Raw genomic sequence first — 21691 nt, 5'->3', positions numbered from 1 at the left:
TTCCCCCAGACCCCCGAAGAGATAGATACAATAAGCTCTTTGCTTTATAGGACACAGGCTTCTCAAGAAAGGAGATAAAGTATTTAAAAAGCAAAGTACTGGCTTGGTGCCTGTAGCTTAGCACTAGGGCGCCAGCCACATACAACAGAGCTGGCAGTTTCGAACCCAGCCCAGGCCTGCCAAAAACAATGACAACTACAACCAAAAGATGGCTGGGCATTGTGGTGGGCACCTGTAGTCTTAGCTACTTGGGAGGCTGTGGCAAGAGAATTGCTTAAGCCCAAGAATTGGAGGTTTCTGTGAGCCGTGACACCACGGTACTCTACTGAGGGTGACACAGTGAGACTTCGTCTCAAAAAAAGCAAAGTACCTTTTGCTTAGTGGCCGCAACACCCCAAAGAGCCCCAAGGCATTGCTGCTATAAGGCTGTCTGATATGATACTACTGAGATGGCCCTAGTGATTTGACAGAATTTATATTCATCATTCCCGGATTCTTAAAGGGCAGTTGGGCAATACATTGTAGATATGCTTACAACAGTGTTAAGGAAAAAAGTCCTGGTATAGAAAGGTCTTCTAGAAAGTTAATTTCTATGCAACAACATGTATTTCTGTTACCAGCCGGATACCTGAGGCACTGCTGTGTCCCCACTGACTCGTATGACCCATTTGCTGATGGGCTGACCTATCTCTTTTCCCCAGGCCCCCTTCTCCAGCCCAACAAAGTATTTTCAGATGGATAAAACACACAGGAGTCAAAGATTTTTTTAGACTTTTTTTTTTTTTTGGTTTGTTTTTAAAGAAACTGCATACATCATCAGAGACAAACAATAATTTAAATACCATGCAGTTTCTGTATGTACAAAACCTAGGCCACAGAGATCCAGTTTCATCTGTATTCTCTATTTACACTGTCTTCCTCATACAGCCGTCATCTGTTAAGTTAGAACCTGGGAGAGCAGGGGATAGACAGTCACCACACTCACTCCTATACAGAGACAAACTATGTACAGACACCCGGGAAGCGACTGGAAAATGCAACCGGTCTGGGGATTAACAGACAAATGGGGAGAAAAAGTCATTTAAGGTGACCTTGGCCCACTGGCTATGCACAGGGAGAGCCGGAAATTCCATTCATTGAAGGAACACACCACAATTTTCATTTGGCAAATATACATACATGTTCGTAAGCAGGAGAAAAATAAACTCGGAGCTTGTCATCACATTTACCGTCACGTTGTTTGGTTTCTCTAATCTGACATAAAGGCTAAAGTTTTAAAAGTTTTACAGGCCTTTGAGGGCCCGTCAGAGATGAATGTATCAGCATTTTGAAAAAGCAAGTAGGCCGCTGGCCATCTCTTTCATCCGTGATAAGGACAGGGTACAGGATTGGGGAGGTGTCTAATTTTGAGAGGGAAACACTTGATTTGAGACATTTCACATTTTTCTTCTCACTGTAATGCAAAGGACAAAATGCTCAACTGAGAATTTATACACACAAAATAAACTGACTTAAAAACTGCGGCTTTTCCAGAAAAGGGATGCATTGTAAGCTCACTTTTTTTTCTCCCCTAATTAATGTCATATTGTCATCTTGGAAAGTATCACAAATTGCTTCGGCTGTCATAATGATGTGGCAAAAAAGAAAAATGTGGATAAATCTCTAGAAAGACCTAAAGGTTTTAAGAAAGGAGAAAGACAACAGAGGCCCCTCCAACAGGCCACTGAGGTTGCCGAGCCTGGGTAAAGCCACTGAACATGGGCTTGAAGTAGCCCATCCCAAAGCTGAGAGACTTTTAGCGGCATGGGAGATGCCCCTCTCACTCGGAGCAAATGACTTCTGGAAAAGGGTGCCCTGCAGGAAGAGCAATGGACATCGTGTTCAATTTCTTCCATGCACAAGTGGATTGCGACACTGGTGCACGCTGGGCAGAAACCCTGGGCTGCTGGCTGGCTGGGGTGGGATACCATTTGTGCCTCTATTCCTAGGGCATATGAAGGGCTCAAGAACCCTTCTCAAGGCCAGCAGAGAAGCTATGGGACTTCATGGGAGGAGTCCAGTCAACAGAATGAGTTCCCTTAGGACTCACTCCTGGCCAGGGGGATGCTAGGGCATCGAGTGTGCCTGAAGCCCACCCAGTTAGAGGAAGCGCAGACTCCTAGTCTGGCTTGGCGGGCACCTCTGCCAGAACACGTGCCAGCCCATCAGCCGTAGAGAAATTCGACGAAAGAGCCTTCCATCTTTCGTCATACCATTTGCACATTCAAACGTCAGTAAGCCTTTTGGGAAGACTGTGTTTATAGCCACACTAAAACCCCAACCATATTTTCCCTGAACAATTCCTCTCCCCCAGCAGCAACTATTCTGATTCCACAAAGAAAGAAAAGATCTAGGAAGGCGTCCTCCTTGGACTGGGCGGAGGCGCACTGGCTCCAGGTGGCAAGAGGGAGCTGCAGCTGAATGCGCTGCCCAAAGAGCTCCCCTTGGTCTCACCAGCAGCTGTCTGGCCCCTGGGTTAGTGCTGGCCATGGGTGCCATTAAGGCCTGTGAAAAATCCCATGGCTTCATGGATGGACATGCATCCTGAGAGTGACTTGCTCCCAAGTGGCTCATGGTGGAGATGGGTTAACTCTTTTGGGGAAGGCCAGGATGGCATCTTTGTAAATTCTGGCTATGTGTGGTGGGGAGAGAGCCATCCCCTAGAAAGGCTGGGCTGGCTGTGGAGCCTATCGGAGGCTCAGCAGGGCTCTGTGACTTTGGGCCTGCCAGCGCTGTTGGGGGAAATAAAAGTTGCAGTGGGCCTTGTGGGGATGCTGGGTAGGGTTTAGGGTTTGCACATCCTGCCCTTGGTGTCCTTGTTGACAAGGAGTAGGACAGTTGGAGACACATCTCCAATCACCCTCACCAGCATTGTGAGAAAGAGGAAGGATTCCCTCTGGATGAACTGGAGCAGAGAGGTACATCTGGGGCAGGCATGTGCTGGGCCAATTTTGGCCCATGCTGAACTCTGGGCTCTTCCATAGAAACTCTTGGGTGCAAAGAAGAGAGAATAGAAGGCCATCAAGTGGTTCTGGAATTCTAGTCCCTCAGGGGCTGGGAAGCTAGACTTATAGGAATAGTTTCTGGCCTGCATGCATTGGTCTTATATTCAGAGACCATCAATTCCCAAGCCACACAATCACTGGGACGGTGCACACAGAAAACGTGAAGAACATCAGCTAAGCAGTTACTGACCCCAGCCTTTCTGCCCTTAACAGGGCCCTCCTGCTCAGACTTAGAAACACCAAGGGAGTACCTGAGCAATGGCTGTTTGTGTGCACCAGTCACCCATGACATTGACTCTCTGAACAGAGATGGGTCAATGAATTTGAACTTGATAAGATGATATCCTTCCCCTTCTAAACCAGATCTTGCTTCCTGGAAAGCAGCTCAGCTCAGCCTGGGAGGACAGTATGGGCACTCAGTGCCAGCCTTCCCCACCTATAGCACACATGCTCCAAGACCAACAGGCACCCAGACCCTCCACCCCCCCATTAGAAAAGGGCTCTTCCCTTTGCCCACTGAGTGGATGCTGGCAGAAGGGAGGGAGGGCCAAGAGCAGCTGAGAAAGACCCCTTTCCTCATGGTACCACTCTCTGCTGGGGCCCCCAAACCAGATGCTACATCTGGAGCCAGTACACTGGGCCAAGTCTAGAAAGCCAACCAGATCGAGCTTTCTTTGCACAGTACCCCCTCCCAGGGGAAACCCACCCCCTCTGCTTTCTTTGGACTCAGGTGCTAGACACTTGTGAGGAAGAGGTTCTCGGTGCCTGCTGGGCCTGGCCAAAGAGGACGAGGACCACTCCACTGGCTGGGAAGTCTTCAGTCAGGGCCCTGCTGCAGGAGCCCTGGGCCCTGCCAGGGGTGGGACACATTTCGGTGTCAGAAGTGGGGCCAGCAGCTCTGATCGCTGAGCGGTCATCTTTGTGTTTTCACACATAGAATCTTGATTGTGTTTCCTTATATTTTTCTTCCTCTTCTTTTAAAAAAAGGCAGTTCAGAAGATTTACATCATAATGGGGAAGTGAATAAATACCAGCACTTATGGTTCTTATAAATTTATGTTTTGAAGACAGCATAGCACTCAAGAGGAATTCAATTGTTAAGGTCGGTGAAACCTAGGGAAACAAGTAATTAAATCAAGACTGAGGGGCTGGCAAAGGTATGGATGGGGCGATCCAATCCTGTCATCCCCAGGGTCCTGTTCCTGACCCCCACCCCCCAAAGGCACATCCCCACAGTAGCTCCCCCAAATCCACCTCTGTTTTTGGCACAGTTTCATCTGGAGATCCTAGGGCTCAAACCAGGTGGTCCTGGTGGCCTCCAGCATGTGCCATCAACCTGGATTCAGCAGCCAGGGGCAGAACCCAGTCTGGTATCTCTGAATCCAGGCTCTGCATACCCAGTAAGCCCTGTTTCTCTAACAGCTCACCAAAGGAGAAAGTCCTGAGAATTAAGTCAATGGCTTTGTCGCTAACTAGCCATGGGACCTTATACCAGTCCTTTCATCTTTCTGTGCCTCCAGTTTCCCCAAATATCATTACACAAGACCATTAGGGAGAATGGCACAGAATAACCGAAGTGTGCCCATGGAATTTGGGAAGTTCCATGTGGATTTGGTATTGTGCCCAGGTTTGGTCTCTGCTGACTGGTTGGAACTTGGTAACAATCTTCTCTCCTTGGGTTAAGCTTTCATAAAAGCCCACATTGGGGTTGTTGTTACTGTGGCCCTTTTCAGATCTTTTGTTTCAATGAATTGGAAACCAGGCTTGCCTACGGCAGCTCTGAGTCTGGGCTGTCAGCGCTCTTTGTGGCCATTTGTCACTTCAGATTACAGATTCACTTCCGTAACCTGAAGTGGGACGTTGTGTTGACCTGTCTTTTGCCTTCTCCCCCATGGTACCCACCAAACCACCTGTGACCCACAGCACACAGGGTAAGTTTGGTTGGAGATAAATATTGTAATTTGAGGAGAGGGAAAGGAAAAAAACCTCTGATACTGACCTTGTTAAGTGTCTACTCAATTCATGAACTTCCATTTCAGTGCTTTTAAATTCGTTGAGCTCTTTTCGGATGGCAGCCTGGAATAAAGAGCACCCCGTAAAGATGCACAAGGGAAGGACAGAAAGCAGCTCGCTTTTTGTTTCATTTCTAACAGTATGTTTTTTTTTTCTTCAACAAAACCAAACAAATTTAAAACAGATTCTTTCATTGGAGGAAGAAAAAAAAAATCACCGTGCTGTGTGTGTGTGAACTAAGATTCCCTAGTCCCTAAATCTAAATTCCAAATGATGAGAGGATCTTGCCCAAAGTGTCTTTTTCTTGCTCTTTCCAGAGCTGCTCCATGGGGCATCCCAGCAGGTGCACACCCACCCCCCCATGCCTGGGGACTTGCCCAGCACACCTTCACACGTCAGCCTCTCACCTTTCTCAGGGACACAGGCTAAGCTCAGCAGAAGCATGGATACTTCTAGAAAGGGTGGATCAAATTCCACAACCAAACTAAAGGGACAACAGCCAGCTCCACCGCCTTCCTCTTTGCCTTTGTTCTTTTACAACCTCACTGACTTTCACGGGGTATTTCACCATCTGGGATGTGTTTTGAATAACCTCACATATTCTGAGATCCATCCTTACAACAGGGCCTACAGATGTGCCTGTGCCGAGGGGAGGGGCAGGTCAGGGTAATTGGACAGCAAAGAGAGGGGGTGAGGACAGGATGGGTGGGATGGGGAGGAGGAGGGCCCTGCAGAGAGGAAAGCCAGGGCTAGAGACTGCCTCACTCCCTCCTTCCTGGGGACAGAAACTGCCAGGACACGCCCTTTTGCAAGGCTCTATCAGTGGAGATTTACTTTGCTGGGAAAATAAAGGCTCCAGGAGTTTAAGGATAGAAAAGTGTTCAGGTAGGATCAGAGTGGCTCTCCCCAGAAAAGGAAGGCCCCCTAGAGTTTAAGTGCCTGGTTATCTGCCTTGGAGCTGCAGGGTACCACTTCCTGTTCTCCTGTCCCCAACAGCTACCAAGGAGATGGATATGTTTTCCACCTAAGAGCCACATAGAACTTTAACATGCAAGCAGAGACATCCTGTACTTTCCTTGTGCACCTGTTATCACCCTCATCCTTGCAAGCACACTGCAATGAGAGTGTGAACAGAAGAGAACGTGAGCCCAGGCCTCTTGCTCTCTTTATGTTTTGAAGACACATTTCCAGGAGGCTGGGTCTGCCTGCCTTGTGCATGGCGGTGCCAGGTCCCAGAGTTGCTCTCCACGAATTCCTATACAGGAAAGCTATGCATTCCGTGTTGACAGAGGAGGGCACAGACTTCTGCATGTCGTGAGCTGTGAACTGACCCATCAGAGAAGGGGCCATTTCTGGGAGACGTCTACCTGCCTCTGCACGTCAGCCCACCCAAGTACGGCAGCATCCCTGCATGCTTGCTTCCTACAATTCTTTGATCCAGGCTAGGTGATAATTCAGCCAGTGTGGGCTGCAGATGACTTCCTGCCACGTCATGTACAAAGATACCACTGGCTCCCAAAATGGACTGGGTGAAGGCAGGACCCTTTAGGAGGAGCTCCTGGTGCACCCTGGTCCTATTGTCATGCATGCATTGGACACGATCATTATTCTAGTCTGGACTTGCATAAAGGCCCTGAGCCCTCCAATTTCTCATGGTGACCGGACAAAGCTCCATTCTGATACATGGTCTCATAGATAAGGATGACTTCTCATTTGCATCATGGCATTTCTTAGAAAACAAACTCCAGGTCAGATTATTATTCTGCTTTCTAAATTGATGAGGCTCTGGTGCAGTGAGACAGTTATGTGATGTCTCTGGATTTGTGCCCTTTTCTCCTATTAGATTACAAGAAAGGCCAACACAGTTACTTTGTCTTCTTTGGATTCCATGAATCCCCTGCTGGGTGCCAAGGACAGTGTGCCCTACACGAAGGCACAAGTGATAAGCGTGGCGCCCTCCAACTGTGTGTGGCTATTCTGGTGCCACTCTGTTCCCTGGGCACAGCCTCCACGGCTGCTCATCTTCCTTCCAGGAACAGGATGACCCGCCCTGTGCCTTCTCGGGTTCAGTGGCCTCTCTGCGTACTGCTGGACTCTATCACAGGGACTGAATTCTGAGGATTTGCTGCTGGTCACCTGGCAAGCGCCCCAGTGGCAGGCCACACGAGGAACCCAGGGGGGCAGGCTCCCCTCCCCCCGACACTTACTTTGTCAGCAGCGGTTAGGCGGGTCCAGGGCTTGTCAGCCCTGCGGTCGTAGTCCTGAGCGTCAGCCACCTCCACGTAGTCACTGAAGCGAATGAGGATCTTCCTTTCCCGAAGTTCTTCCACCGTGGGCCTCTGACTGAGCTGCAGGGAGGGAGAGAGATAGACCCAGTCAGCCAGAGGGGTCTCAATCACTCAATTCTGTCAGTGATTTGTGGGTGTGGATGATAAGGTCCAGAGAAGGGCCTGATGCATCACACACCATGTGAGGGGCAGGGCCCGAGGGGGACCCAGGGCTTCTGACTCCTGGAACTGGGACCTTTCCAGGACTCTAAGAGAGAGCTTGGTCCCCCCCCCCCCGGCAACCAGGCCTATGCAGATGGATGGCCAGGCTCCTCCTTCACAGCATGGCTGTGTCTCAGTCTTTACCAGAAGCTTCTCTTTCTGTGGGGCTGGAGGTGCCTGCTGTGGATTTTTCCCTGTCTGTCCTGTTCCTACCAGGTGATGGGAATGTTGTAGGATGATTTTGTTTGATTCTATGCCTGTGTGCCACATTTCATGCTCTCTGCATGATGGGTTTGTAACAAATTTTTTTGTGTGTTTTAGACCCAAAAAAGTACATGTACAAACAGCAGGCAGATACTAGGGTATGCAGGGATGGGATTGTATGATTTATGAGGTCAGGGTGAATGCTGCTGATGGCTCCTTAAGAAGTTCAAGGGAAAGGTCAGTCAACAAACACAGAGCTGAGTAAGGACAGACCAAGGCCATATGTCTGCCAAGGAAGACTCAGAATCAGCCCTTTGGATGGCTCTGTGGTCAAGGATTGCAGGAATGGGGGGCAAAACAAGCTGGGGGGGGGTCCATACTTATTTTTCCATCTCCTGATACTACCCAGGAGCACCCTGCCTTGGTGCTTTAATAACATAAGCCTGGCACTTCTATTATCTCTCCCTGTCACCAGGTTTATTTCTCCTGGAGCAACACACTTGCTCTCTTTAGGATGCTGTCAATTCATGTTCAACCAATGTTATTTAAAAGCAATTTTCCCTCTGAGCCCTAGCCTAGGTTTAATTTTATTAACAGAAGGTATAGTCAGAATCTTACCATCCAGGCCTATAAAACAAACACACAAGTGAGTCTGAAACCCCCTGCAGGGTGGCTAGAATGTCTCAACTTGCTATCATACTGGCAGAGCATAATTAGATGACTGTTGGGTAGGATCAGAGTGGTCACGGGTATTGTTAGGGCAGCCCTGGACAGGCCAAGGCAGGCCTGCAGCTCCCTCTTGGCCAAGGGTTGGGAAGATCCGGGGATCAGAAGCTTGGAGGGCTATAGTACCTAGACCACATGTAGCTCCCCTTTTACATGGTTCCAGTCTATTCTGAAGCAGCCTTGGTTTTTCCAGAGCAGGACACTGTGGCATTACCACAAGCCTAGTGCAGGAAACCACAGGGTTCCAAGGCTGTGTAGTTGGGGTTGTTGCAAACAAAAATGGTGGTCATCCTGACTCCAAAGCGTGTTCTCCAAAATGTGAGGGCAGGGAGATTTTGTACTATGATTAAAATACACAAACACTTAATGTTCACCATATTTGCACCAGAGGAACAGATTCCCACACTCCTCTCCAGCTTGTATTCCTCAGGACTAGCAGGGTTTACCTCTCAGTACTGAACAGACAGTATTACTTTCACTATGGTGTCCAGGAAGGTTGTTACGCTCTGACTTTCAAAGTTCTTTTCCTAGAAATCATGAACTGGATTTTACTAATAGCCTGTCTATGGCAGTGTCTGGAGTGAACAGAAAACTAAACGTAAGCTCTGCCGGTCAGGGACTGTTTTGCATGCCTGATCCCTGGTGGGGTCTCTAAATCAAGAAGGAACTGTGCCCGAGTGCTCAGAGGAATGAGTAAGGACAGAACAGGCTGCTGCCTCTGTGATCCGGAGCCTGTCCCCATGACCACATGGGGCTCAGATGTCCCTGTGGCCTGGGGCCGGCTGTAGCCCTGAGGGCGCCCAGAACCTGAGGTCCCTCTTGGATGCTACAAAACTAATCTTTGTGGCCCAAATCCATTTCTCAAGTTGATGGGCTAGAAGGTGGGGTGGCAGCATTTGTATCAGTCCATGACAGCAAAATCATGTGTAAACAAATACTCAAGAAAAAGAGTAAATTCATCAAGACCCAAATTCTATTAATATAACCTGAGCCCAAGTAGATTTCATTCCTTCTTTCTTCCTTTCTTCCCACCCACGTATCCATCCATCCATCCATCCATCCTTTAGCTTACTAGCATTTTTTTTTCCAGAGGGGGAGGCAGACATGTTTTTCAAAGACGAAGCATAGAATTTTTAGATTGTCTCCATTTGGCTGAAGAAAATAACTGGTGTGTTGCTATCAGCCCCAGCTATTATATTTTTCATTGTTCTCACTTGTGCATTAAAATTAAATAGAACTTTATTGAGGAAATCCTTGGGTTGAGGGTAAGTAACTGAAAAGCAGCCGCCGTCCCTGGCGTCTGGTCTTGGTGTGATAAAGGCTCCAGAAGAAAATACCTTGCTCAGGGCCGGGAAGTGATGTGGATTTCCTACCTGCCACAGGCGCAGCATCTCTGCCAACAGAACACACGCTCTTGTTCTGTTGCCCCCTTAAATGCAGGTATCTGCTGCTCAAGCTCACTATTTCTAATTCCCCAAGCCAGTCCCGGGAGACAGCAAATGCTAAAATTCCCAGGCCATTTCCCTGGGAGATGGAAGGAGAGGTGCCAAGGGAAAAGAGGCAATTAGCTTATCTTGTGGACCTGCAAAAATTAGGGGTAACTCTCTGTAGTGTTACCCACCTAGGGAGAACGGCGTGGGAACAAATTATGCCAAATTACACAATCGGTCAAGATTTTCTGCGTGAAATCATATGAACCTTTTTAAGAAATGAGAATTAAATAAAGTCCACATATTTTTATGACTATCTTTTAGCAAGCCATCTTAAATTAAAATTCTGGAGAATTTCGGGGTCCAAGGAAACAGTTCTAAAGAACTTGATGAAAATCTGATTTAAATATTTTTCTGAACGTCTGGACCTCTCTATATCAGAAATGAGGGGTTATTACCAGACTCTTCTTTTTTCCTAATTAAAAAAATTCTTTTATAGACAGAGTCTTAGCTATGTTACCCAAGCTGGGCAGTGCTGGCATCACAGCTCACAGCAACCTCAAACTCCTGGGCTCAAGTGCTCCTCCTACCTTAGCCTGCTGAGTACCTGGGACTACTAGCGTGCACCCCATGCCCAACACCAGTGTCTTTTTCATATCCCGGTCACTTCAAGGTCACAAGTAGAACAAACAAATGCACCTCCCTTGGCCCTCTCACTACTCTGTCTTGGGAAAAAATATACTTTGCATCCAAAAACTAAGTGGTCTTAAGGACGTCAAAGCTCAGACCCTGCGTGGGATGAGAGAAACTGGCTGGCGAGGTCACTCATCAATCCTGGTCCCCACCAGGGTGCAAGCCAGTCACCTGACCCATCCAGGTACTTGTTTATCTGACTCCTTTTAATTGGGTTGGCATTTGGCTTGTCATCATCAAGTGTTTGGGACACTCTTAGGGAGAGAAAGTATTGAGAAATACAAATCATCACCTTAATAATTGATATGCTACTTCAGAATCTCTAAATCTCTTCCTTTGTATAATACTTCCAGGGAGAAAAATCCATTAATAAACCTTTTTAAAATTAATTTTAATGGATCTCTTAACTGCCTCTAACATTTGAGTATCTTTGAAGATGGTCACTGTAGGAGGCTGATTAAAAACACTTTGACTTAGTCAGACAGGAGATAGTATTATGTCTTGTGTGTCATCAATTAATTAAACTTTTCAACATCATCCAAGAATAGCCTCAATTATGACTTTATTATTACAGAGGCCACTCAAGTAGAACGAGATGCATGTGGGTCTATGGTACATTGCTGAACCATTCATTTGGGGGGCTAAAAATATATATAAAAATTCTAGTTTTATGACTTGAGGTACTTTTCAAACATTTTCATTAAATTCATCAGTACTTTGGGCTCTTAATGCAGCAATTCAAATAATCAAGTCAAACAGTTCTTAATTAATAAAGAAAGAACAATATCAAGGAAGCAAGGAAAATCCGCTCTTGCTCAGGGGCACAGAAAGAACTGTATTATACTTGAACTACTGATTTTGACAATGAATTTCTGATTGCTTAACAGTAGTAGTGAAGTTTTTTTTTTTTGACACAGAGTCTCACTATGTTCCCCTGGGTGCCGTGGTGTCACAGCTCACAGCAACCTCAAGCTCTTGGACTTGAACGATTCTCTTGCCTCAGCCTCCAAGTAGCTGGGACTCCAGATGCTAGCCACAACACCGGGCTATTTTTTGGTTGGAGTTGTCATTGTTGTTTGGCAGGCCTGGGCTGGATTTGAACCCATCAGCTCCTGTATATGTGGCTGGCACCCTAGCTGCTGAGCCATAGGCGCCGAGCCAAGTTTTTTTTTTTTTCTTTAAATGTTCAGTGTAATTGAAAATATAATGCAATGACCATCAGGTTGTTTAGGGTAGGTGAGCATCATAAAGTCAAGCAACACGGCATGTCACCAACCAGACTGAGAGTCACGAAGCTGGGCTGAGCACCAGCCCTTGAAGAGGTTTTGCAGAGCAAGACAGCTGCGCCCTCTGACATCTAAGATGCGGTACCCTGGGGCCAGGCACCTGTGAGGCCACTGAGGCCAGCAGAGGGCAAGGGAATGGTGGGAGCCACCCCTGCTGCCCAGCCCTTGTGTGGAGGGCCATCTCACCTTTCGGGTTAGCCTCCTCTTGATCTCTCTTTTCTCTTCTTGTTCTTCTTGTTCGTTCCGGGCTGAAAGACATAATTAAGATGCTTTTTGATTTCAGAAAACGGTTTTACACACAGGTGCATCCTGTGAACCTTGGCAAGTCCAGCACCTCAGTTTGAAAAAGGGAAGACAGAATTCCTGTCCCCTTCCCCGGACACCCTTCTGCATGTGGGAATTCTTTCTAAGCTCCCTGCAGTGTTTCAAGTTGCTGGTGAGCAGCCTGACCTTTTCATTTTTTCTTTTTTTTCCCTCTTAATAAATTTTTTATTAAATTATAACTGTGTACATTAATGCATCTATAGGGTACAATGTGCTGATTTTATATACAATTTGGAATGCTTACATCAAACTGGTTAATATAGCCTTCGCCTGACTTACTTAATTATTGTGTTAAGACATTTATACTCTACTCTTAATAGATTTGACATGTACCCCTGCAGTATGTACCATAGTGTCATGTGGTTTTGAGTCCCCAGGCAGAACTGCTGGGCTGAAAGGTGGCCATAAGGCAAGGAGGTGGGTTTTAAGAGAGAAAGGGGTCCAGGTTTTCTTGAATAAGATTTGAGGCTCACTCACTCCCCCTTGAGCCTCCCAGATACTGAAGGGGTCTCACTATGATATGACCCTCATGTCATGTGTGCCATGGGGTAGAACATAAGATTGGCCTCCACCTGCTGCTGCAAGAACCAAATAAGGCAGGGCCAATGCCAACCTTGACCCTGGACACGCTAAAGGGAATTACAAAACGCTCACCTTTCATAAGCCCTGAATCCATTAATTCTTTGAATCTTCCAAGAAGTCCAGAGAACATGTGTGAGGCCAAAGCGTGGGTTACAATTGTCTGCATTTTGTCCTTTAAGGAGTGTCTTAGGAGAGAAGACTTCAGAGCCTAAATGTTCTTGGCTTAGTATGTGGGTGATTTACTCATCAGATTGCTAAAGAGCCATAGGGAAGAGGGTCTGGGGAAGGGAACAGAGATTTGAAGGGCAGAGAATTTGGGCTTATCTCTCCCTTTAATCTAACTACATGACTCTGGGTAGATCATTTCCTTTCCAGGCCTTGGAAAGATTGTTCAATATCTATGGAAACCTAGATACCAGTATAGTATTGTTGGATGTGGGAAAAAACATAAAGTCAACTGGTGTCAAAGAAGGCCCGTGATTCCCACACGCCTGAATATCAAATGGCATTAATAAAAGGAAACTGCAAGCTGGGTTTTGGCATAGGGTGCATTTAGATTACCCAGGATGCTTATTCTTTCCTTTTGAAATCACAGTTGTTAAATTATATTTCGATAAGTCATTTGCTGTATTGATGTACACCTATAATTCAGTCATGGCCCCTGATTATCTCAGTGTGGGACAGGTCTTTAAAAGACAGAAACTCCTGTGCATAGCAATGGGGTGGGGACTTCCTGAAAAACTGTCTTATCCTCCCCTCTGTGCCAGCCCTGAGGGCAGCAACCACAGTCACAGCCACTAAGGCTTAAGGTGACAACACTTCCCCCGGCACCCACACTGGGAGGTCAGGTATGATCTGGCTGTCCTGACCAGCTGGGGGGATCTAGACCTTGTACGGAAGGTGATGCCCATATCCTGGGTGGGATGGAGTCACCTGCTCCTGCCCCGCAGTGCCCGACACCTCCACCATGACCTCCTTGGATTCAGAAATCTTAGTTCTTTCCCAGGGTTTTCTTTAAAAATGAAAATTTCTCTTAGATAAAAATCCATTGAACTAGTCAGCCATTAATAGTTCATAAGAATTAGTCTATCAGAGATGAGTTGGGAGGCAGAAAGCAAGACCCAGACAGCAACCTCTGTCAAAATGCAAATTTCTCTGGGATCAAACCTGTTACGCTAGTCAGCTATTAATATTTTAATATGAATTAATCTATTAGAGACCAAATTGGGAGGAAGACAGCAAGAACTGGAAGGAGGGAGATGTCACTCCATCAGTGACATTTGCAGGTGGGAGCAAGGAGGGCAGGAGAGACAGTGGGATGTCATATGCCTGGGAGGCAGCTAGAGGGCATTTGGTTAAAATCGGTAGAAGTATAGAATATTAGGGTCACGAGAAGCCTTAGAGACCTCCCAGTCTACCACTCTTGATTTATAAATGAAGATATGAAAACCCAGGGGAGTTAAGTGACCAGCCACACCCTACAGCTGCCCTTTCCTGCCGTCACGCTTTACTTGGGGGAGGTGCTTCTTCTCTTGATGGTGACTGGCCTTGGACTCTTGATGCTACAGGCCCCTTCTGAACCATGAAGGTAGGCATTCTGTGACACAGCTGGTAAGCAGGAAGATGGCACCTTCCTCTCCTGTGTGCATTTCTTAGGTTGTTCTGAGGGGCGGGCCATGAGCTACCACCTATGGAATCTATAACATTAGTTGGAAGCCATTTACAAACCCAGTGTTGTGAATTCTCAGGCAGAGGTTAGGTACCAAGACAACTCTATTAGGCAACAACCAAGAGAGGACAGGAAAGGCCCACGATGTCATCATTACAGCTGCCACCATCAGAGTGTGTTCATTATGTGCTCAGATGTGCCTAGGGCCTCACTGGCCGCTCGCAGGGTAGGGCTGGAAGTCAAACCCAGACTCTCAAAGCGCCACTGCTGAGCCATAACTCCCAGACCAAGTGGTTCCTCAAATAATTTAAAGCCCAGAAAGCAGGTTTTAGAACAAACCGCTTAAAGGTATTTTCTTATGTAACTAGCTAATTCTTGTTAGACAATCAATATGGATTAAATTTTTAAAAAAGGAAAATGAAAACAGTTCCAGAATGCAGGGAAAATTAAAACCTATGGGAATAACATGTTCATTTCTGAAAGGTTTTGAAACTGTGGAATGACCATCCTGTTTGACTACAGTCAAGCAGTCCTTTTTTTTTTTTTTTTGAGACAGAGCCTCCAGCTGTCTCCCTGGGTAGTGCGGTGGCATCAAAGCTCACAGCAACCTCCAACTCCTGGGCTCAAGCGAGTCTCTTGCCTCTGCCTCCCAAGTAGCTGGGACCACAGGTGCCTGCCACAATGCCCAACTATTTTTTGGTTGCAGCCGTCATTGTTGTTTGGCGGTCCAGGGCTGGATTCGAATCTGCCACCTTAGGCATATGTAGCTGACGCCCTAGTCACTTGAGCCACAGGCGCCAAGACAAGCAGTTCTTGAATTTGTAACTATTTGACCAGGACAAAAAGGAAGAGGGAATAGAATAAAGAGAACCATAGAAACAATCTTTTAAAGCCCCTTTTTGGTTTCCCTCTGGGCTTAAAAGGCAGTAAAATTCAAACACACTGGACCAACCCCTGATCTCCGGGAAGATCTGGGCCAACCAGGGGTAGGAGCGGAAGTCTTCAGGAAGCCAGAGGTGAGCTGGGGAATTTTAAACCTCTTTCCAGGAAGTTTGCCCCTGCTGAGATACCCACTATTTTCTGAAACATAAATAATCCCGCAGAGGTTTTTTAGCTTTTCTGAGTTTAGGCCTCAGATTCAAGCCCACAAGTATAGTATGATCCCGAGTGAACTGTGGGTGCAGAGATTCCTTGAGGGCCACAGGTGCACATTGGGTGAGGCAAAAGGGAAAGGAAGCATCCCTCTACCTGATTTCTGATTTTAGGACAAAAGGTTCATATTTCTGTTTTTCTTTCTCTCTAGCAGTGGAAAGTTTACCACATCTTAGCTATTAAACTGGAGCAGAAAGGGAGTCCTCAGACAGCCCAAATGCTTCCCTGACCTTGGAAATCCTCTGAAAAAGCTCTCATTTCATTGCATGAAGTATTAAGTTTGGAAACTGAAGGTTAAGCTTTTCTAATTTGGTTATATATATATAAATATAGAAAGCCCTAGAGAGCTGGGTGATGTGTGAGGTGTACTCAGAGACTGAGGAAGGCCAATCCTGAAAATACCTTCCTCTGAGAGTTGGGGAAGTGGTGGCTGGCATGGAGGAGGAACGAGGAAGGAGGATGTTGGGTAAGGCACGACAAGCAGCTGGGCACCCCCAAGGGGCTGTGGGCTCCAGGCTGCCCACTGCAGCAGGAATCTGGCACTCACCCTCCATATATTATGCATTGTCAACCAAGTCCCAAGACCCCAGTAAGCACAGTAGACAGGCTAAATCATTTTCGTTAGGGTTACGTGGAAATGTCCAGCCACCCAAACTGAGGTTTCACAGGATTGAATTAGGGGTGTGTGTTTGCAACATAGCATTTCTAGAAAGCTCTGCATAGTGAATATTTCTCTTTTAGGGAGAAAATTTAGAAGCATGTGTGTGGGTCATAAACTAAAAATATTCGTTGACTACCTTGAAACAAGTGTGGGGAGAATGGCAGCAATGACGTCAGCAAAGTGGCATGAGTTTTAAATTATTTCATACCTACCATCAGATTGAGGCATACTGGGGTCCCTGAAACTCTTGATTTTTTTTTTTTTTTTTAGTATTTTGTGTGATTCCCCTCCCCCCAGCATCAAATGGCTTCTCTATACATTTTTAAATATCTCTGTGGCCTGAACCGAACAAGAGGCTCATTTATTTTCCTGGTCCACGGCATCAGTGACAGCCAGTTTTTCCTGAATGAGAGCCTCAGGCAGGCGTGCCACTGGCCAGTGGTGGAAATTCCCAGAGATGGACACGAAGCACTTTCACTTGGAAATACTTTCTTAGACTTTCAATTTCACGTTCAAAGGGATGAGGGCTTTTATCAACAGCAGCCAGCCGCGATGCCAAGTCACGCTTTCCAGTCCCAGTTTGCAAACGGCTATTTCCCTTCTCTTAGCCATCCACTTCATATTTGCAGTTTCTAAGCCAATTATGGTTTAAAGGTGACCCTAACCTCAAAATCATTATCAGTTAAGTTCTCTGGCTCTAATTTTTCAGCTTCTCTCTGACTTCACAACACTAAAGGGAAGGTCCTGCCTGCAATCTGTGAGCGTCCAATGAACAAAGTAGAATACAACTTGCCTTCTCTCTGGGGAGGTCGTCTTGGCTGTTCTACCACACGAAGACAAAGCCTCACCTGCTACAGGGGTTCCCAGTGGTTTCCACACAGGCACGAGTAGAATGCATGCAGCCCACAATTAAATAATAACAAAAGCCGCCACAAAACGCCAGCGATTGCCATGGGTTTAGCTACTTACGTTTCAAAATGTTCCTCTGTTCCAGTTCCTCTGCAGTTGGCCTCTGGCTCAGCCGCCTACGGAAAAAATCCAGGAAAAGTTTTTGGACCATATCTTATCCTCCTTGGGTCATTAATCTCGTCAGCCCTTGGCGATACATGAGGCAGAGTCAGTGGCTGGAGTCCTTGTCCCATCCTGTGCTCTGAAGGACTGACTGTGGCCACCACCGCCTCCGCAGTTCCTCAATTTCAAGCCCAGGAAAGGCACGTGCGTCATGTCACGCTGGGCTCAATCCCTCCCCTCCACCCCATGCCTTCCTCCCTTCTCCAGCCCCTCCCCAGCCCCACTCTGCCGGTGCCCCCAGGCAAGGGGACTGCAACTTAGACGTCACTCTTCTCTCCACAGATGTCCCTTTCTTTCCTTGTGGCCTCCTAACTTGGGGACCGTGGCCTCTTGCCTTTCTTTCTCTCCCTCCCTCCAGGCGAAAGCTTGCTCCTTGCCACTTCTGTGCAGACCCAGTGAGAACATACAGAGGTCCGTGACCCCAGGGGGACTCCCGACGGCATGTCTGTCTGCAAAGAACAATAGCTGCTCTTCTTCTTGTCCCCACCCCTTACTACCAGAGCCTTAGGAGTCACGGAATGACAACTGGGCTGGCACTGAAATGAAGCTCTTGTTGCTGGGTGTGTCACTGAGCCAAACAAGCACAGGGAGGGTGTGAGCCTGAGGTGATGCAGAGTGGGGAGGCAGAATCAGACAACGGGTGGCACCTAAGGACAGGAGGCGCCAGAGGACAGGGTGGCATCCCAGAAGAAAAGGTCCACACGAAGTTCCAGGAGGAAAGCCCCCTAGCTGTGGAAGCTGTGGTCCCCTCCCACGATTCAGAAACTGATGTCTGTAGTTGGCAAGTTATTTACTTCATGGAATCTGAAGAGACACCCTAGAGGGAAAATAAAGTCCAGGATGTCTCGACATATAACTACAGGTGCCCCCCTGTATCTGTGGATTCCACATTTGTGGGTTCAACCAATTGTGGATGGAAAATATTTTTTAAAAACCCAGTATAACAAATTAAAATTAAAAAATGCAATCTAACCACTGTTTACATAGCATTTATGCTATATTAGGTGCTATCAGTCACCTGGAGATGATTTTAAAGTATTCGAGAGTAGATTACATGCAAATATGACCCCATTTTATATCAGGGACTTGAGCATCCTTGAATTTTGGTATCCCAGGGGTTGGTCCTGGAATCAATCTCCCAGGATACCCAGGGACTAGTTTTAAATCCAATGCTCGTTGTCATTTGCTCTTTATTGCTCTGGGCCAGAAAACAATTGCTTCTGTGATATTCCAATGTTACCCTCATGCATCCTGTATACGACAGGGAATGGGCTTCAGTGCCAGAAAAAGGACTTTTAGGCAGATACCTGCCTATAAAATCTGCAGCACCCTGAAAATGTCGGAAGTTGTATTTCAAGGTGTTTTTAAGTTTCTGCATTTATCATTCCTTTTCTCTCCCAAGCTTCCCTGCTGTATTAGGGAAACATATTTGGACTTTGTTGTCGGTGCCTATCACAGCGCACCCAAAAACCCTGGAATTCCCTGAGTGCCAGGAGTGTCTTTTTTACCCAGAATGAGTCCCTTTGGATCACAACTGAGTTTATGTCATCAGGTTACTTAGGACACACTGGTCACCAGAAAGACCCAGCAGGTAGAGGGCCAGAGCTTTTAGCTTGGCAGGTGGTGCCTGAGGGGCTAGAAGTGAAGTTCTGTGAAAACTCCTGAACCTCAAGAGTGGAGGAGCTTCCAGGTTGCTGGACAAAGGGCTGCTAGGGGGTGGGCACCCAACGGGCATTGATGCCCCTTCCCCACTCCATACCTTGCCCTGTCCATCTCTTCATCTGTCATATCCTTATAATAAACTGGTAAACGTGTTTCCCTGAGTTCTGTGAGCTGCTCTAGTAAGTTAATCAGACCCAAGGCGGCCATCATGGAAACTCCCATTTATAGCTGGTTGGTCAGAAGTACAGATGACAACCTACTGCTTAGGACTGGTATCTGAAGGGGGGCAGTTTCATGGGGCTGAGCTCTTAATCGATGAGATCTGACACCACCCAGGCAGAAAGTGTCAGAATCAAATTGAATTACGGGCAGGCACCCAGTTCATGTCCACTGGAGAGCTGCCCTGCCCGCCACATCTGGTCACAGAAGTGTGCTGTGTTGAGTGTGAGAGTAGAGAGAAAAAACCAGTTTTCTCCTTTACAATCCCACGAAGATATTCTTTATCTCTATTGACAAGCATCAGCCGGGCATTTGGAAAGTTGGGGCCTCAGAGCGTCTAAATTGGACTCCACAGTCTCTGAGTCCTGACAGTATTTTCACACTACAGGAGGAAAGTGGTGCTTGGGCAACTGAGCGAGCTGGTGTCACGGGTCTGGAATGTGGCTTACCCACTCCATTTACAATGATCTTCATAGCAGCTTTTTCTCACCTGTCAGGTTATTTGCCCTAAGAATATTTGTTTTCGTCTAAGGGATGCACAGCCTCCTTTATGGGATGGTTCTAATTCCCAGGCTTTAAATCGAGCTAGAGTTTGGGGGATGGGAGGTTGTGTTTTGGGAAAACCTGTAAATTCGAGTGTAGCTTACATCTCAGAGGCCAGGATGCTGTTTCAAACTGTTATGCCAAGTGTCTGTGGAACGCTCATCACTGGGCAGCCCACGGATTCTATCACCAGACACGTTGGTTGGCTCTGTGCTGGTCTTTTTTGGTTTTCTTAGGGGTCACGTTTGGAGGGGGTGAAACTATGAGTGGCTGAACTCTACCCAGGGAACATTCTCTTATTAACTTGGCTGCCTTAGATAGCCAAACCACACATGATTTCCAATGAGGCCCTCTGCGTTTCATTTCTTTCGAGAGGGTCTGAGAACATTAGTACTACCCATAGCTATAAAATGTAGCTAAGGCCACCAAAGGGGTTATAACTGTTTTGATTTTGAAAATGAGATTTCATAGGAAAATGATATTGTGGCATTGGAAAGACAAAGCACCAAATAGCACAGCTGGGTCAGACTTGGGCTCCAGTCCTGATCTATTCTGAATCCATTTGCCTCCATCCATGCCTTGGACTCTGCTAGGCCTATGTTGTTTTCTCTGCAAATGGTAAATGATAATTTCATAAGCTAATGCTGATTTAATGCCTATGATATTTAGTTCTAAGCACTGTATGTATGTTAATTCATTTAATTGGTATCTCAAGATCCTTAACTTAATCATAGCTGAAAAGTCCCTTTTGCCATGTGAGGTCACATATTCAAAGATTTGGGGATTAGGATGTGGACATCTTTCAGGGAGGTCAATATTTTGTCTGCCATATCCACAACGCTAGTCAGAAGTCGCAAACTGGTGCATGGTGCACTGGGTCTGACTGTCAGTTCTCCTTAGCATGCTAAGAAAGAAGTCACACTTTTTTTGAGCCTGAATGCCTTGAGACGGAGTATATGTGGTCCAGTCAATCCAGTCCCCAGCACTCACTCAGATAACACATGGGAACACACTCTCATCTGTCCTGTTCCCCTCTTTTCTGATCATTCCTACCCCTTTCCCCAGACCTCTCTCTTCTCAAGTCCCTGGAGTTTTATCTCATTCTTGTCAAAATGTGTTCTTAGAAATGGGTGCTACAGACTCAGCCACTCATTCATTCATTCGACAGATTACGTATTGAGTGCCAGCTCTGTGCTAGGTTCTGTGCTAGGCTCCCGGGGATAGCAATGAGCAAAAGCAGATCTAGTCCCTGCCCTTCTGGAACTGAGATTGGGAAGTAGAGGATGGTCATTAATCAACTATCCTAGAAATAAGTATAAAACGTAGCCATAGTTAAGAGCTTCCACAGGGAGGCACAAGCTTGGTGAACAATTAAGAGATGGGCGTGGCCCACAAAGAGTGCTAAGTGCCTCTGCCAGGTCAAATGCGGCCTCAAAAAGCGCCCACTGGGTTTAGTACTGTGGAGGTTATTACTGTCCTCACCCAGAGCTCCCTTAGTGGGCTGGGCGACAGAGGCCAACGTGGAGAGAACTAAGAACAGAGGTGAGGAAAATAGATTTAACAGAGCTGGCTTTGAAGAGGCTGAGAGAGCTGAAAGAGGCTCTGGTGGGTTTTATTTTTCAGTGGGGGAAGATGGAGCATGTTTAATGGAAAGAATCAAGATTAAGTGGTGGTGGTGGGGAGAAGCCAAATACATGAGGAGAGAAAGTCTCGACTGATGGTGCAGGAGTCCCGAGAAGGCAGCAGGACTTGGGATCCAAGGGACAGAGACTGCTGGCCTGATCTTCCCAGCTCTTTACTCTTTACTGGGACTGGAGGGAAGCAGGACAGAGAGGGTTACATGTAGATTTGTAAAGTTCGGTATTGGAATTATATGGGAATTCCCATCTGATGGCTTTTGCTTACTCTTTCAAGTTGGACTAT

At 46.8% G+C, this 21691-nt stretch overlaps 1 protein-coding gene across 12 annotated transcripts in view; it reads right to left on the bottom strand.

Moving 5' to 3' along the window:
* Positions 1-778: 778 nt before the first annotated feature.
* The window catches only part of PHACTR1 (phosphatase and actin regulator 1), a 522649-nt gene continuing 501736 nt past the window's right edge, over positions 779-21691 (bottom strand). For 9 of the 12 annotated variants that reach the window (XM_003788309.2, XM_003788310.2, XM_023512323.1 and 6 more), the window contains 5 exons: positions 17243-17298; positions 12072-12133; positions 7265-7405; positions 5044-5120; positions 779-4157 (listed from right to left, as the gene is read on the bottom strand). In XM_003788309.2, the coding sequence (XP_003788357.1) occupies positions 4142-4157; positions 5044-5120; positions 7265-7405; positions 12072-12133; positions 17243-17298 (352 nt within the window). In that variant the 3' untranslated portion in view covers positions 779-4141. Of the gene's footprint in view, positions 4158-4648; positions 5121-7264; positions 7406-12071; positions 12134-17242; positions 17299-21691 lie in introns of those variants that run through there. The other 3 variants (XM_023512319.1, XM_023512322.1, XM_023512318.1) reach the window with 1 other exon arrangement.

The sequence above is a fragment of the Otolemur garnettii genome, unplaced genomic scaffold (assembly GCF_000181295.1).
Source record: "Otolemur garnettii isolate 467f Iridium unplaced genomic scaffold, OtoGar3 scaffold00026, whole genome shotgun sequence".
Lineage (NCBI taxonomy): Eukaryota > Metazoa > Chordata > Mammalia > Primates > Galagidae > Otolemur > Otolemur garnettii.
This window is presented reverse-complemented; position numbering and strand designations above follow the sequence as displayed.